The 15833-nt window shown below is 47.9% G+C and overlaps 1 protein-coding gene across 1 annotated transcript in view; it reads right to left on the bottom strand.

The window, feature by feature from the left end:
• Nucleotides 1–15735, bottom strand: part of Gabrr2 (gamma-aminobutyric acid type A receptor subunit rho2) — a 37105-nt gene extending 21370 nt beyond the window's left edge. Inside the window, exons 1-2 of the mRNA XM_075974628.1 lie at nucleotides 15310–15735; nucleotides 7290–7396 (exon numbers count right to left, since the gene is read on the bottom strand). Coding sequence (XP_075830743.1) covers nucleotides 7290–7396; nucleotides 15310–15497 — 295 coding nt within the window. The 5' untranslated portion in view covers nucleotides 15498–15735. The remainder of the gene's footprint in view (nucleotides 1–7289; nucleotides 7397–15309) is intronic.
• Between the last annotated feature and the right edge of the window lie 98 nt (nucleotides 15736–15833).

Consider the following 15833-nt stretch of genomic DNA (forward strand, 5'->3'; position numbering starts at 1 on the left):
TCCCCTTCTGGCCTTGCATCCCCTCTCGCCTCCTTAGGTATCCTTCATACCTCCTGCAAGCTGCTGACTACTTATGTCTGTGTCCTGGCCCCGCCCACCAACAGCCCCATGTTGTGATCGTCTGGGTCAGGGGACAGGTGGGAGACATCCTGGAGCCTCTGGGAAAGGTACAGGGTTTTGCATATTTGCACATGCCCATGTATGCATGTGCACTCGAGTGTTTATAGGATGTGGATGGAGAAACTGAATCATCTTTATTCTGGGAGGCAGACTTTTGAAAAACCATGCAATATCAAAATTTAGAACAAGTCAAAGGATTGTTATACTGTCTAGGTCTCAGTTTTGTCCTCATTGTTGGTGTTCGTGTGGCCTTGGGCACACAGATTTCCCATCTGCCTGCTAGGCAGAGACCTTAATTTTGATACACTGTTTAAAGCCCGGGAAGGGTCCTACACACAGGATTAAAATCAAGGGACAGCCAAAGTCAGCCCCCTAGATTTACTTGGTTTTAGTAGTGTTTTCATGAAGAGCACAGATTTTGGAGGTTACACGGTTGCCAGTCTGTTACATTTCCCACTAGATTTGTTAACAAGGCCGTGAGCTTGGAGGTTAGGATGGTAATGATTACCTACAATACTTTTCAGAGCTGTGGCTGTTTTTGCAGAAAGCACCAGTCCTCCCATTGGGCCTGTCACCGTGCCTGCTGTGTGGCGAGAACAGAATGAAGAGGCTGAATCTCTGCCTTTATACTGTGTCTTCCCCTTTGCAGATTTAACCTTTGGGTCAGGTGGGCTTGACCTAAACTTGCCTAACCTCTTTCCTCCCCTTCATGCCAAGATAAAAGTCACCAAAACAACATTCCCATTTAGGCCACTGAAGTATCTATCATCCAGGAGTCCCCCAGTCTTGCCATTACATCCTCTTCCCCTGTACCCCCCACTCAAAGCCTATGCACAGAGCTGACATCCCAAGACAGTCATCTTTGGCAATGGCCTCTCTGCACTGTTAGTAGTGCATGTTCCTAGTTACCACGGAAATTGAAAAACAGTATCTGTGAGAGCCTCTATTATCTGCTGAGAAGTTGCCATATCAAAATGCATACCGAAGAGAAGGCAAAGAATTCTTCAGGCTCCTTTATGGAGCCTCTTTTGATGATGAAATGATCTCAAACTAACAAAACTAGTTAAAATGAAGGGCAAACGTGTAATAACAATTTCTTATTGGTTGTCTTAACTTGACAGTTTGAGTGCCAGATTGTTAAAGAAATAAATGAGGGCTGAGAATATTACTTTATAGTAGAATATGTGGTAACATGTGGAGAGCTCCAGTTCCGGTCCCAACTTACAAAGAGAGGGAGAGAAGGAGAGAGAGGGGGAGGAGAAGAGAGAAGGGAGAGAGGGAGGAGGAGAAAGATGAGGAGGAGGAGGAGAAGAAGAAGGAGGAGGAGGAGGAGGAGGGGGAGGAGGAGGGGGAGGAGGAGGGGGTGGATGGGAGGGAGGGAGGGGAGAAAACAAAAGACTAGATATTATTGCAGTGTGACTTGAATGAGTCCTCACATGCATGCAGGTTCTCCTAGGTCCACACAGGGGCACTTACTGACAGCACACTCTGGCGTTTCATACTGATGCTGTCTGCTACAAGCCCTGAGCAGGAAGCCAGGCTCTGGAAGTGGCTGCTGTGATTACTTTCTCTAGGAGCTCAGACCAATGAAAAGAGACAGGCACACACCTGGGTGCTGTTGGAGGCTGGAAGAAGGCCTAGTTAACTCCAAATACAAGCGATAGAGGAAATTCCAGAGGCTGGAGAGATGGCTCAGTGGTTAAGATGAGCATATGATGCTCTCCCAGAGGACCTGAGTTCAAGTCCCAGCACCCACAGGACTGCTTAAAGAGACCTCAGGCATGAGTGGCCTATGCCTGATAGCCATTTCCTTTTGCTGTTGTTGGCATTCAACCTGTGCACCCCTGCACCCCCTGCACCCCTGCACCGCTGCACCTGCTTTGTGGCTGGGATGTTTCCTGGGTTCCATTTCCTTTCGGGTCAGCCTCTTCCCTGTAACCCATCACCTCTGTAGTCTCTGCTACAACTGGCCATGTTTCACCTTTCCTGATAGTAAGGCCCCTTCTTCCTCAGCAGCCACTCACTACTCCCGTAGCCAGCTGTCTCCTGAAGCAGAAGTCTCACCCTCTCTTCTGGGACGATCACTGGCCCAATTAACACAGCTGTTTCTAAAGGCCACTCCAGGTTCTTCCAGTGTATGCCGTAAACACACACACCTCCTATGTGAATATGAAATAAGCTCACTGTGGCTGGTGAAATAGCGCCCCAGATGGATGTTCGTCACACAAACCTAATGACCTGAGTTCCGGCCAAAACCCGGGTTAAATACATTGCCCTCTTAAAACGCAAAAGCCTAGTAGACAAATTAATTTCTTAATCCTTCAACTGTCCCCCAAGAGGAAGGCCTGACAGCTGGACTTCCTGTGAGGGTGTGAATGAACACACGTCAAAGGCTTTACACATGTTATCTCTGACAGTCTGGGCAGAACCCATATGTTGATGACTATTCCCTTTCTATAAAGGAGCGAACAGAGGCTCAGAAAAGATTGGGGACCTGCCTGAGGATATCCTGTGGTTACTGACACCTCGAGAAAATGTGTATCCCTGCCCCAGGAAAATGGGGGGGTGGTCCTGAAGGCTGTTGGAAGGTGGAGCTAAGGACAGCAGCAGCCTGCCTGAGCTTGACCTGCTTCGCCTCCAAATGCCCCGGCCGTTCACACGCATGTGGTTAGGGTGACCTGAGGGTCTGTGTACTCTACTGTTCTCCTTTCGTAGGAGACATGCTGGCTCTGTACCCAGCTGCCATCGCCTGGATGCTTACGCCCCACAAAATGAGAATGTTGAACCCCAGTTGTGCCCCCTAGGTAATGTTATCAGAGAATAGGTAATTAGATCTTGGGCATGGAACCCTCTCTTGAATGAGATTCCTACTCTTTTAAAAGGGGTCTCAGAGAGATCTCCACCCATTCACCGTGTGAGATATGACAGAGGTGAGAGAGGACAGAGACCTTCTATATTGTGTTTTATGGGCACATTGGACTTCACATTGTAGAAAAGAATCTTCACATAGATGTTGTCAATAGTTCAACGCAGGTGCACCCTAATGCTACTATTGGTTTGCTTGCTCTGAGTCGACGCCCAGCCTGGTAGTGCTGCTGCAGTGTGAGGTTCACGGGCATGAGAGCGTGCAAACCCCGCTGCCCAGAGAACTGCTGACGTCTGTCATTCCAAAGCTCCATCTTGCCCCTCTGGGCAGCTGGGAAGCTCATCTTTGAAAGATACTTTGTTGTTGTTTATTCTCTCCTTCCCTCTCCTGCTCTTTCTAAAGTCAGAATACTGCTTCTGTTTCCACTGACTGTCGATATTAGCTGCTTCCTGGAGATGAGCCATAACCCACTGTCCTATCAAACTGCAGGCTTTCTGAATAAAGTGCAGTTTAAAAAGCCAATGTCCAGCCCTGTGAAATGGCTCAGCCAGGCCATTGCCCGGCTTGCCACCAAGGCTGACAAGCTGAGTTTGATCCCTGGAACCTACATAGTAGAAAGAGAGGACTCCCAAAAGTTGTTGGCATGGCAAGTGTGCACTAAATAAATAATTGTAAAAAAATATATTTAACAACAGATAGTTATAAATTAAAAGAAATAAAGAAAAATAAGCCACGTAAAAATGATACATTCACAGAGAGTCTGGATTATATACATTATGTTTTCTTTAAAATTTTTGACTGTAAAGGAGCTAAGTACAGAGAGACATTTCATTATATGGGCTGCCAAGTGGAACCAAAACAAATATCATGAGGGTATGACTTCAAAATTTGGGTCTAAAGATATGATGCTTTGGAAAGGGTCTTCTTTTGTTTTCACAGAGGATGAGACCCTGTGGATTGCGTCTATCCCAATATGGTATGATAGACCACGCCCTCCCGAAAAGTTGCTATGAACACCTTCAGAAAATTACTTCATTCAACTGCCGACTGTGATAAACCTGACACATAGGTTACACCCTAAACGACCTGATTAACAGCGCCCCCATTCAGCAGAAAGCAGTTTGGAGAGAAATAACTGCGCCCATATTCCCAAATATTGTTTATAAACGTTCTTTTACATTTAAAGGGAGATATGATATAGGTATAAATAATTTACACTGGTATGGATTTTAAGGTCAATTTTGTTATATGTATATGTGTTTCTGCTCTTTATTAAGGTATTGTGATTGTAAAGTTCATTTTAAAAATGTAATATATAATAAAAAATATAGGTTGTTTGTAGTAATAAGGGCAGCGGGGCTGCATCCCCGGCACCCGGCCGCCCGCACAGCTAGCTTTACCTGAAATAATTACACGGAAACTGTATTCTTTTAAACTCTGCTTGGCCCATTATATCTAGCCTTTTCTTGGCTAACTCTCACACCTGGACTAGCCCATTTCTAATAATCTATGTAGCCCAAGAGCTGGCTTACCAAGAATGATCTTAACCTGCGTCTGCCTGGAGTGGGAGAATCATGGCAACTCTCTGACTCAGCTTCTTTCTCCCAGCATTCTGTTCTGTTTACTCCACCCACCTTTGTTTTAACCTATGAGGGCCAAGCAGTTTCTTTATTGCTTAACCAATGAAATCAACAGATTGATATATGACACTCCCCCATCAGTTGTTGATGGATAATCATCAATAATAGTCAAGCTTATAGTCATGTTAGTTAGATTTTCTAGATATATAGAGATATATTTCAGTTAGATAGGCATTCTTCATATCTTTCAAAGACTGCAGAATATGGCATTTAAATGTTTTAATAACTTAGGGCTTTTCATGACAATGAGACATGTCTGCTCCTGGCAGCACCAGCTACTTCAAGAGGAAGATGGGCATCAAAGAGGATCCTTATGGAGCTGGATAGTCATTTGGGCAAGAAACTGCTCTTGCCTGGACTGTTGCATAAACTGGACACAAAGAACCCGCAGAGAGAGGACTACTGAACTTGCCTAAAGGTGAGATGGTCTTTCGGGGTTCCTGATTCATGAAAGAGTCTGTGAGACATTCTACAGGACACAGCAGATAATGACTGTCTTTAAAATTTCCTGCTTCATGAAAAAGTCTGCTGGATACTATGGGCCTGTAGGCTGAAGATGGATGCCCCAATGGTACAAAAGAACTTTGAATGACTGTCCAAACAACGAGATGTCTCTGTCATTTCTAGAGTTTTGAACTTCTTGTTTGCTTAGGTAATATTATATCCTTCTGGAGTCTTTGATGGAGTTGAAAAATGGTTAGTTATAGTTTTCCTTAGTTATAATAAAAGATAAAATAGATATAAATTTTGTAACTGTAATTCTTACTTGATAACTGTTTTGTTATATGTAATTTTACTATGTTAAAGTTAAAGCCTTTCTTTTTTGTTTAAACAGAAAAAGGGGAAATGATGGAGGTGGGTCTTCTTTCTATATGTTGCTTTCATTGGTTAATTAATAAAAAAAACTGCTTGGCCTTTAATAGGACAGAAAATTAGGTAGGCGGAGTAGACAGACAAAATGCTAAGAGAAAGAAGCTGAGTCAGGCAGTCGCCACGATTCTCCCACTCCAGACAGATACAGGTTAAGATCTTTCCTGATAAGCCACCTCGTGGGCTACACAGATTATTAGAAATGGGTTAGATCAATATGTAAGAGCTAGCCAATAAGAGGCTGGAACTAACGGGCCAAGCAATGTTTAAAAGAATATAGTTTCTGTGTAATTATTTCGGGGCATAAGCTAGCCATGCAGGTGGCCGGATGCCAGGGACGCAGCCCGCCGTTCTTCAACAATACTCAATTGCTGAGGTAGCGAGATAGTTTAGTGGGTAACGGTGCCTGCCACCAAGGCTGAAAACCTGAGTTCCATCCCTGGGATCACATGACCCAGCACATATACCCACACACATGCACACATAAAATAAATAGCGTAATGTTTTAGCTTTGGTTTTGTTCTTCGAAACCAGGTTTTTCTTTGTGTAGCCCTGGATGTCCTGGAGCTCACCCTGTAGACCAGGCTGGCCTCAAACTCACAGAGATCCTCCTGCCTCTGCCTTCTGAGTGCTGGGATTAAAGGTGTACGCCACCACTGGCCGGCTTGTAATTTTTTTAAAAAATGGATTCAATTCTGTCTTTAGTCATTGGCATTTGTGGTGACATAATGCTAACAGAGTGAGCAGATGTCACCTATGAACCCTTTCTGGACCCAGAATCTGTCTCGCCTTGGGTTTAGGCCTTTGGAATTATGAGAGGCAAGCGTACCTGGGTTCTGAGCCTCCTTTGTGACTACAGCCTAACCTGACTGAAATGCGTTCCTCCAGATCCTGGGAGCCACATGTCCACTCCCTGATCTCCAAAGGGGAACGCTGAGGGGGAGACGCAATAAGAGGTGGGGGGGCCTCAGTAATGGGCCAAGTTCCTGCTGCCACCAGACACCCCAGCTGGCCATCGAGTGATCTATATCCTTGGCTGGTTGTTGGTTTTGGAAAAGACAGTTAGCCTGCTCTCCTTTGTGAAGGTCAACAGTTAGGTGGCTGCGGCCTCTGTCAACAGCCTCTCCACTTCCCCAGACCATTTCTCTCCTTAGAGAGTTTACCTCTCCGCGGGAGTGGAAGTGAGCTGTGACTGAGAGACTGGTACAGGGCGCACCTCAGTTTTGCGGCACTGGGGACAGGTGAGATGAGGGGAGGGAGCACTGGGGACAGGTGGGATGAGGGGAGGGAGCACTGGGGACAGGTGGGATGAGGGGAGGGAGCACTGGGGACAGGTGGGATGAGGGGAGGGAGCACTGGGGACAGGTGGGATGAGGGGAGGGAGCACTGGGGACGGGTGAGATGAGGGGAGGGAGCACTGGGGACGGGTGGGATGAGGGGAGGGAGCACTGGGGACGGGTGGGATGAGGGGAGGGAGCACTGGGGACAGGTGGGATGAGGGGAGGGAGCACTGGGGACGGGTGGGATGAGGGGAGGGAGCACTGGGGACGGGTGGGATAAGGGGAGGGAGCACTGGGGACAGGTGGGATGAGGGGAGGGAGCACTGGGGACAGGTGGGATGAGGGGAGGGAGCACTGGGGACGGGTGGGATGAGGGGAGGGAGCACTGGGGACGGGTGGGATGAGGGGAGGGAGCACTGGGGACGGGTGGGATGAGGGGAGGGAGCACTGGGGACAGGTGGGATGAGGGGAGGGAGCACTGGGGACGGGTGGGATGAGGGGAGAATCTCTTACCTCCAAAGGCCGGCCTCATGGTGAAGTCATGCTCGTCGACTCTGAGCAGAGGCTGAGGTTTTCCTGGCCGGATTTTGGTCACGTCAGGGTTCTTTTTATACAAGTGACTGCAAAGAAACAGAAATGTCTTTCCATGGCCCACCAAGGCACTGGCAGAGGCCCTGTGGTGAATGACTCCCTGCAGGGCCCACCTGGTCTGTACTTTCTCTCTATTCTGACACACACAGGGAGAGAAAAGGCTAAAGTTTCTCCACCACAGGGATGGTCACCAGAGGGCGGGTCCTTCCAAACATTTCTAAGAGCAGATGTCTTCCCAGGCAGAACAGTCTCCTACCCTGGCAAGTTCTCAGTGAATGTGGTTAAGCTGTAGGATCATGAAGGTTGCTAAGTTTTTTCTTTTAAAAATATTTCCCAAAGCTGAGCACGGTGGTACGGTGGCGCAGGCCTTTAATCCCAGTGCAGGTGGTAGAGGCAGGTGGATCTCTGGGAATGCAAGGCCAGCCTGGTCTATAGAGTGCATTCCAGAAAGCCAGGGCTGCAGTCAGACTCATGTGTTACAATGTGGTTTGTAATAAATACACTGTGACAAAAGCAGACACAAATCTCCAAACGCTGCTTTCCCCAGCTAGACCTGGAGTGGCTTCTGTCATTCAGGGGACAGGTCTGTATACACACACACACACACACACCACTTAGCTCAGTCCCTCTGTGGTCCTATACTCTTTCCAGATTAATTTTGCCACCATAACCTCTCAGTCCTAGAGCAGTCAGATCCGACATATTGGAAAGCATTTGCCTGCTGCTCAGGTTATTCTGGGGCAGGAGGACAGTTAGTCTATGGGACACACCTAAGAGGTACCATTTCTATTTTTCAGGCAGACTTGTAAAGGGCGTGACCTGAGCTCATCTCTGTGTCTGCACTAAGCACAATGCCCAGCACACCCTAGATATTCAGTAAAGTAGAAGCAATATCAAGTTGCTCTGACCAGCTTCTAGGAGGAATTTAAACTGAGTCTAGCACATTTAGCCAAAGTTGTTTTAAACCAGATGGTTCTTGGCTTTAGCTTTATATTCCAACTCCCCAGGAGCTTCCAAAACTCCTGATGCTCGGGCACTGAACTCTGTGTCTTTGGGAGGACTAAATTCCGCACTAAATTCCCACACAGCCACACCAAGGACCGCTCCCAATGTGACACCCTAAGATCCTGGTGTACGTCTCAGACTTAACCACACTGTCACCTCCCGGGGAGCTGCTGCACTGCCTCTAGGGGTCTGGGTGATTCTGAGGAGACAGAAGTGCAGGACTCCCCAAAGTCCTGGTGAGAGCTAGGTGAATGGAACCCGGACACTGGCAGCACTCTACCCTGGAGCTGCTTTAGGCAATTTCCAGAATTGCACAGATGCAGGTTGGTGCTGGCCTAAAGGATGAGGTGACCGATGTGTGAAAGGAAGCAGGCCTTCTCGGGACCTGCGAGCTGTTGTGCGTGGAATTCTGGGGATTGGAGAAATAACAGGGTGCTCTTATCCTGAGTCCTCACCACCCCGTTTCCAGACTCTCATCTTACCCTCCTGTTCCTGCCCCCACTCACTTGTAGGAAAACCAGTGTTTCCTGTTTGGACCATAGAAGAAAGGTTTTCTGCTCTGTGACCTCGGAGACCCTGCCTCGTCCCCCCCACCAGCTCAGCACTGACAGTGTAAAGCAACGGGACATCAAAGCTGTGCCATTCATGAAGTAGCCGTCAGAAATAGGAAGCCATTCCCAGCTTAGACAGAATCCAACGCCATTGCTCTCCTGTTTCTCCGTCACACTAGCAACGTGTACCTGCTAGGAGCAACTCATGGCTTGGGGTTACTATCTTGGACGGTATAGATGTACAACGCTCCCATAATCTCAGGACATTTTCTTATTAGCTCAGTGCCAGTTGAAGGGCTGACCAGCCCGGACCCAAACAGATTCCTTTATAAGCTGCAGCCCCCAGCTTAGGGCTTCTCTGTGGGCTGCCGATCTCCATCTCATAGCCCCGGACCTCCCATTCATTGCTCCACTTCCACTGAGGGCTCTGACTCAAACTGGTCCTCCGTGGAGACGTCGGCATCCATACGGACAGCCATCTGCTAGTTCCAAGACCCTGGAACGACGTGACATATTTCTGGGAACAGCTCATCTGCCTAACATGTTCACACCATGGGGAGAACATTGCTCACATCCGCACGGGCTTAACCTAGTTGAGGAGAATGGATAAGTGATGTCACCATAGTGCTGAATGGCATAGAATCACTAAACAGGATGAAGACTAGGAGATGGTTTGGCAGGGAAACTATTGAGGTATGCCAAGAGGAAGTCTTCTGAGACGGGGAGGGAATGAGGAATGGGTGGAGTGAGCCAGGAGAGGCGGGGGGGGGGGGTCAGTGAGTTCAATGCCAGGGGCCATGAGACACCTTTGCCTCAGTGGCCACTTACCTGGCTCTGTCCATCTGGCTCCAGATTACCCATAACCACGTCTTTTGACTCTGCCTGTCTTCGGGAAGCCCCCCTTTCCTGTCTTCACTTTCTCCACTGTGAGGTTCTGAGGTAATGGGTTTCACAGAGGTGTCTGCCCTCAACCTTGGCTGCCAGTCCCCAGCTCCTCCCGCTGTCATGGCCCATCCCCATGAGCAATTAAACTGGACTCCAATGTCTCCCACTTTGGACCAAAGGAAAGCAGAAGTCCAGAATAGGCCAGCCTGCTCTAGGGGCATCTTGTCAGCCTTTACCGGAAGAGACAACAATAGATATGAGTTACAGTCCTCTCTGTTTCCTTTTGTGAAACAACAGAGCTTACTTGTCTGAGCCAGCTTTGGGTTCCTCTCTGCACACAGCGTCCATCAGGCACATCCTACCCCACAGCAGGACCTTCTGACCATGGATGAGCCTACAACAATATGTCATTGCCACCAGGGTCCTGGTTGAGCCTTGCTCTGGTGCTGGCCACTCTAAAAGTTTGGGCAAACGCAGTGGCATGTGCCATGACAGTACCCTATGAAGTTGTTTTCTACCCCCACCCCAAGTCCTTTTAGTCTCAAAATGTTCTTCACCCCAAATAAATCAATAAATAAAGACTATTTCTCCAAAGAGCTGGGCGCCATGTGCTTTGGCCTTCCCAGCCCAGGCGGATCTCTGTGAGTTAAAGGCCAGCTTGGTCTAATTACTGAGCTCCAGACCAGCCAGAGCTATATAGTGAGACTGTTTCAAAAAGACAAAGACAAAAATTCTGAAACAGCAATGCATGACATTGTATGCGGATCTATATGTTACACAGTGTGCTCAAAGAAGTTTGCACTATGCAAATGAGCCACAAAGGCCTGTGCTACAAAACGTGAAAGCCAGGTGCTTTTTGCACGACCACTCTCTGAACTACTTCCTTGGTCTGCTTTCTGTTGCTGCAACAAACACCATGACTGAAAGCAGCTTGGAAAGAAAGGGGTTATTTCATCTTCTAGCATACAGCTCACCACAAAGGGAAGTCAGGAAACTCCAGGCAGAAACCTGGAGGCAGGAGATGACGCAGAGGGCATGGAGCAGCGCTGTGCTTACTGCCTGGCTCCCCATGGCTTGCTCACCCTGCTTTCTTATACCCAGGACTGGCTGCCTAAGGGTGGCACTGCCCACAATGGGCTGAACCCTCTCACATCAATCACTAATCAAGAGTCGCTCCGCAGACTTGCCGAAAGGTTGAGGCGTTTTCTCAACGGGGGCTCTCTCTTCCTGGATAACACCAGCTTGTGCCAGGTTGGCAGAAATCAACAACACAGCTACTTCGCTTTCTCTGTGCTCCCACTTTCTCCCCTGGAAACAGTCCTGAGAAATGCCTCTACTTCTGTAGCCGCATCACTGCTCAGTCCTCTGTTCCAGTCCCAGGGTCAAAGCAGCACGCCATCGGCCAATATCAGGGCCATAAGCAGATCCCAGCAAAGACAGCTGGGGAGGTGCCTGAGGAGCTCAGAGAGCTTAGCAGATCACGAACATTAACTGTGCCCTCTGCCTCGTGGTCGCAAATCCTTCCTGTCAACACACTTTCCACCTCTATCTAGGGGAGCATTAGTGAACCGGAAGTCACAGAATGCTGTCACTTCAACGGGATACAGCAGGCTTAAATCCCTTGCTGCTGAGGCTCGGAGGTTTGTTTTTTAAAGGGACTAATTGATAACGGGAATCACTGAGGTCTCCCTGGGCCCTGAACTATTGTCACAAGGGGCTCTTTCTCCACTAGTCTTTTCCCAGGAATGGCCCTTAGCCCCCAACTCCTGAACCACACCCTTATGGTAAGAAGTCAAAACTGACCAGGAGGTGGTGGCACAGGTCTTTAATCTCAGCACTTGGAAGACAGAGGCAGGAGGATCTCTGTGAGTTCGTGAACAACCTGATCTACAAAGCGAGTTCCAGGACAGCCAGGACTGTCTCAAAAAAACCAAACAGAAAAGCCAAAACTATTGGGTGACTTTAAACCTAACCTTTTGTGAAAAGGGGGGTATTCACCATGCCTGTGGGGCAGCTGTGTCCATGGGGCAGATCAGAGTTCTGATTTGTTAACTACAGTAGCCATGACACCATTCTCACAGTGACAGTGCTCCGTGCAGGCTCTCAACTGTGAATTTTAGACACCCCTCGCCTATCATCAAACTCCTTCAGTTCGAGAAACTGAGGCTCAGCACCATTAAGAAAAATCTGCAAGGCCAGAGAGTAGCTTCCCTGACCTCTCAACTCCCTGTCATGGGAAAGAGTTACTTGGAGGCAGGAGAAGAGGCTGGTCCTGGTCCAGCAGAACAGAACCAGGATGAAAACCAACCGAGGGATGACCAAGGCTGGGGCACAGGGAGATGGTAGTGGGAAAAAGGATGCCCAGACTCAGACTCAAGAGGGAAGGGACTGAGCTGGGCCTCTGCAGGCAGGAAAAGGAAGGAACTAGTGAGGAAGGAGGCATCGCTCAGGTAGGAGACAGAACGGCAGGAAGAACAGAAAGTGTTGGATCAGAGGAGCAGACTCCATTGACCACAATTCAACACAGAGGAACACTGAAGGCCAGGAAGTCAGCGACAGGTTTTTAAAAGGCAGCTGCTGGGCAGAGGAACTGTCTTGTGAATGGTTTGCTAGCGGATGCAAGAAGACTGTTGAATTAGAAGGCATGGAATTGTGTGTGAGGTAATGTTTGTGTGGGGTGGGACTGTGTGAGGCAGACCATGTATACTGTGTACTTGTGATGAGAACCACATGGGTGGTATGCACGTGTGTGAATGTGTACATATATTTGTGTGTGAACAAGACTTCTAAGAAGGGTCCCAAAGCTGTGAACAAAGAGTTTAACTCCTATGTAATGAAATTTTGAAAACTAAAGTATCAGGACCATGACTGGTGCCCCTGCCCCCAGACGGCCTAGCTCTGTGGTGGTTTGACCATATGCACATCCTGAGAAACCAGAAAGACCCTGCATGGTGTTCCTATCCTCTCTCCATCCTTGCTTCAGTGAACACACACCGCATCTTTTCCCACTTGACTCCTCATGGGACAAACTTCAGGAATGGTCCTCACCCCAAATGTCAGATTCAAGCTGTCCCCAGGACCCACATGGTGCCAAGTGACACTCTGGGTCTTCTGAGAAGTAACAGAGGTTGTGGCAGCCAGGCTACTGAGTGGGGTCCTAGAGTCTGGGCAGCATTCCCAGGCACAGTTTCCTGCAGCGCTGTTCCTTTAGTGAGTGAGCCAGCAACAGCATGACTCACACCCCTGAGGCACTCGTGTTCTGTAAAATGAGCCCGTTTAGGCCGCTTTCCAGCATGTTCTCAGTGGGAGGGTGTCCCACAAGTTAGCTGTTGTTTTATTATTTTGAAGAATCAGCGATCTCTAAGTCCCTTTTCAAGGTTCACAACGCCCCTTTGAATCAAGAAGATTCTAGAGTTCTGTTGTGAAGGTATCTATTTAAAATGACCCATGCCAAGGATTCCCAGCCTTCTTTGGCCCTTTATCTCCTGTTCAGAGAACACCTGTGATCGCATTTCCCCAAATCAGAGCTCAGAGATGCAGCTAAGCAGGTGGATTCTGAGGGGCCCTTTCTGGTTCTGGCCTGTTCTTGTGGACACATGACCAAGGTAGGTCTGGGCTGTGCTTCCTGGCTGAGTAGAACAGAGCCTCAGAGAGATTCAGGGGTCCCAGAGGAGCAGGCTCCACCCAAGCACTAGAAGTCAATTGTAATTTTTTTTTTGAGGTTTAATGTTTATTCAGGGGGTTATGGAGGAGGAAGGGTGAAGGGGGGGGACAGAGAGGGAGAGAGAGAGAGAGAGAGAGAGAGAGAGAGAGAGAGAGAGAGAGAGAGAAGAGGAGAAAGGGACAGAGAAGGGGGGAAGCAGAGAAGTGGGGAGAGAGGCAGAAGCGAAGCTGCCTCTCCGAGAGGAAGATGGAAAAGAGCTGTAATTTTTTTTTGTAATTTTATTTTGTACATTTTTAATTGAAAATATAAACAATAATTAAAAAATAAAAAGAAAATACAGCATAATAAAAAACATACATTTCTCAATTAAATGTATTGGATACATATAAATTTTATGGAAAGAAGCAAAAAAAGGAAAATGGTTGATATTTAAGTGCAGACTATCTAGACAAAAAATTTAAAAAATATCATAAAGCTTCTAGTTTCTATGACTAACATCAATTGTAATTTTTATTCTTAGTTTCCTTCTGAAAATCAGGAAGCAGCCAAGACTTAATCTAGTATGCCTATATACAATTGTGTGTGTGTATGTGTGTGTGTGTGTGTGTGTGTGTGTGTGTGTGTACAGATAAGAGGTGTGGGTGGGGATTAGTACAGTTTCCAGAAAAATGTTACCAGTAACAGTACATGATAAAAAATATTTGAAGACCACTGACCTAGTCAATTTCCTTCACAGGCTCAAGGCCCTGCAAATAAACTAACACAGACCCAATCTGTTTATATCCAAAGCACACACACATTCTCAGAACACCTGGAGGAACAGGTGCAAACCATTTCATGCAGGTGTTCATGTCTTCTTCGTGTCCAACAGCCCTTAGGCCTCAGCTTGGGGGAATCAAGTTCAGTACATTGTCCAAATCAGATTTACCAGGAGTGGAGACTATTTTTAACACAACAGTTTTCAGTACAACTTCTGGGCCTAACCAGTAATTCTTGGGAATGTCTGCAGCAGCATTCCCTGTTGTTGAGCATGCATTGGTGCCTGTGGGGAGAGGCAGAGAGAGCAGGAGCTCTCTTTTTCCTTCCTGCCCCCCTTCCTTCCCTCTCTGCCAAGAAGCGGGGTAGACCAGTAGTCTCTCCCGGGGCCCAGTTCCTATGCAATGGGTTGACCAGAAGTCCTGGACTTAGTTCCTCGCTTTTTTCTGCTTCCTGGACATGGGTTAGCCAGATGTCCTGGCTCAACTCTTTTTTTTTTTTAATATTGCTGACAACCTATCATACACTTCTTCTATAATTCAAAACTGTAACTCAAAGCCCATTAATCTGATCAAGTTCTTCCCTGATAATTAAAAAAGACAGTTATCTTTTGTCTATTTCTGTCATGCTAGGGCTCCAGCTCTGGGCCTCATATCTCTGCAAGCACGGAGCAATCCTTCAGCATTGTGTGTTTTGTTAAGAATTCACATTAAGTCCTTATACCGTTTCCCTTTCAATACTTGGCTGAAGTCCTCTGGCCAAGCTCTATCTTCCATGAGGATCTAGCCTGACAGAAGCAAGCAGCAAAATCAGGGAATGTAGAGGGAGTTTTACCCACCAAGTCTGAGCCATCTACCAAAAGGCTCTTGATGCCTACTTATGCCTTGATGTCAGAATCTCGGCTCACTATAGCACAGTGCTCAGCACTGTGGCCGATGTCAGCACTTTGGAGAGCTGGAAGCCCCTCTAGCTGGGGCATTCTACTGGGACATTGAAGGAGGTACCCACAACCCCTTCTGGGGACACCTACTGGGAATACACACACACACACATACACACACACACAACCCGGCAAGTTTACCTTTGCTTGGGCATTTCCAGCTGCCCTGTCCATCTCTTCCTCCTGGTCTTTCTGCTCTCCACAAGAGCCATCAGGCAAAACAAGAAGAAAACAAGTCTCATAAAATAGGGCATTCTGCAAATATCTACGATGCAACAGGCAGTTGTGCAGGGACTTTCAACAGGGCAGGTGCCCCCTGGCTTGACCATGGATCCTGTCTCCAGCCTCCTGGCAGTGCTCCTCGGAGAGGCTGAGCGGGCATGGTTGGCAAGGCTGAGTTTCCCAACCTCCTAATGACCCTGATGCCTGTCCAGCCCCCACCCCCCTCCTACACACACCCGGCCATGACACAAACATCAGGCTTAGTCCTCCCCTCTGCTTAGAGATTGGCCATTAGTCAGGGAGTCTGTCCACCTGGGAAACTGGGATTCCTCTGAACCCTAGAACAGCTTTGGCTAAGGCGGTTATATAAAAAATATTTTAAATCTCTTGAACATGCCAGCTTTTTGCTGAGGTCATTAATCCCTCTCTCTGGCTGCATAAAG

The sequence above is a fragment of the Microtus pennsylvanicus genome, chromosome 5, assembly GCF_037038515.1.
Source record: "Microtus pennsylvanicus isolate mMicPen1 chromosome 5, mMicPen1.hap1, whole genome shotgun sequence".
Classification (NCBI taxonomy): Eukaryota; Metazoa; Chordata; class Mammalia; order Rodentia; family Cricetidae; genus Microtus; species Microtus pennsylvanicus.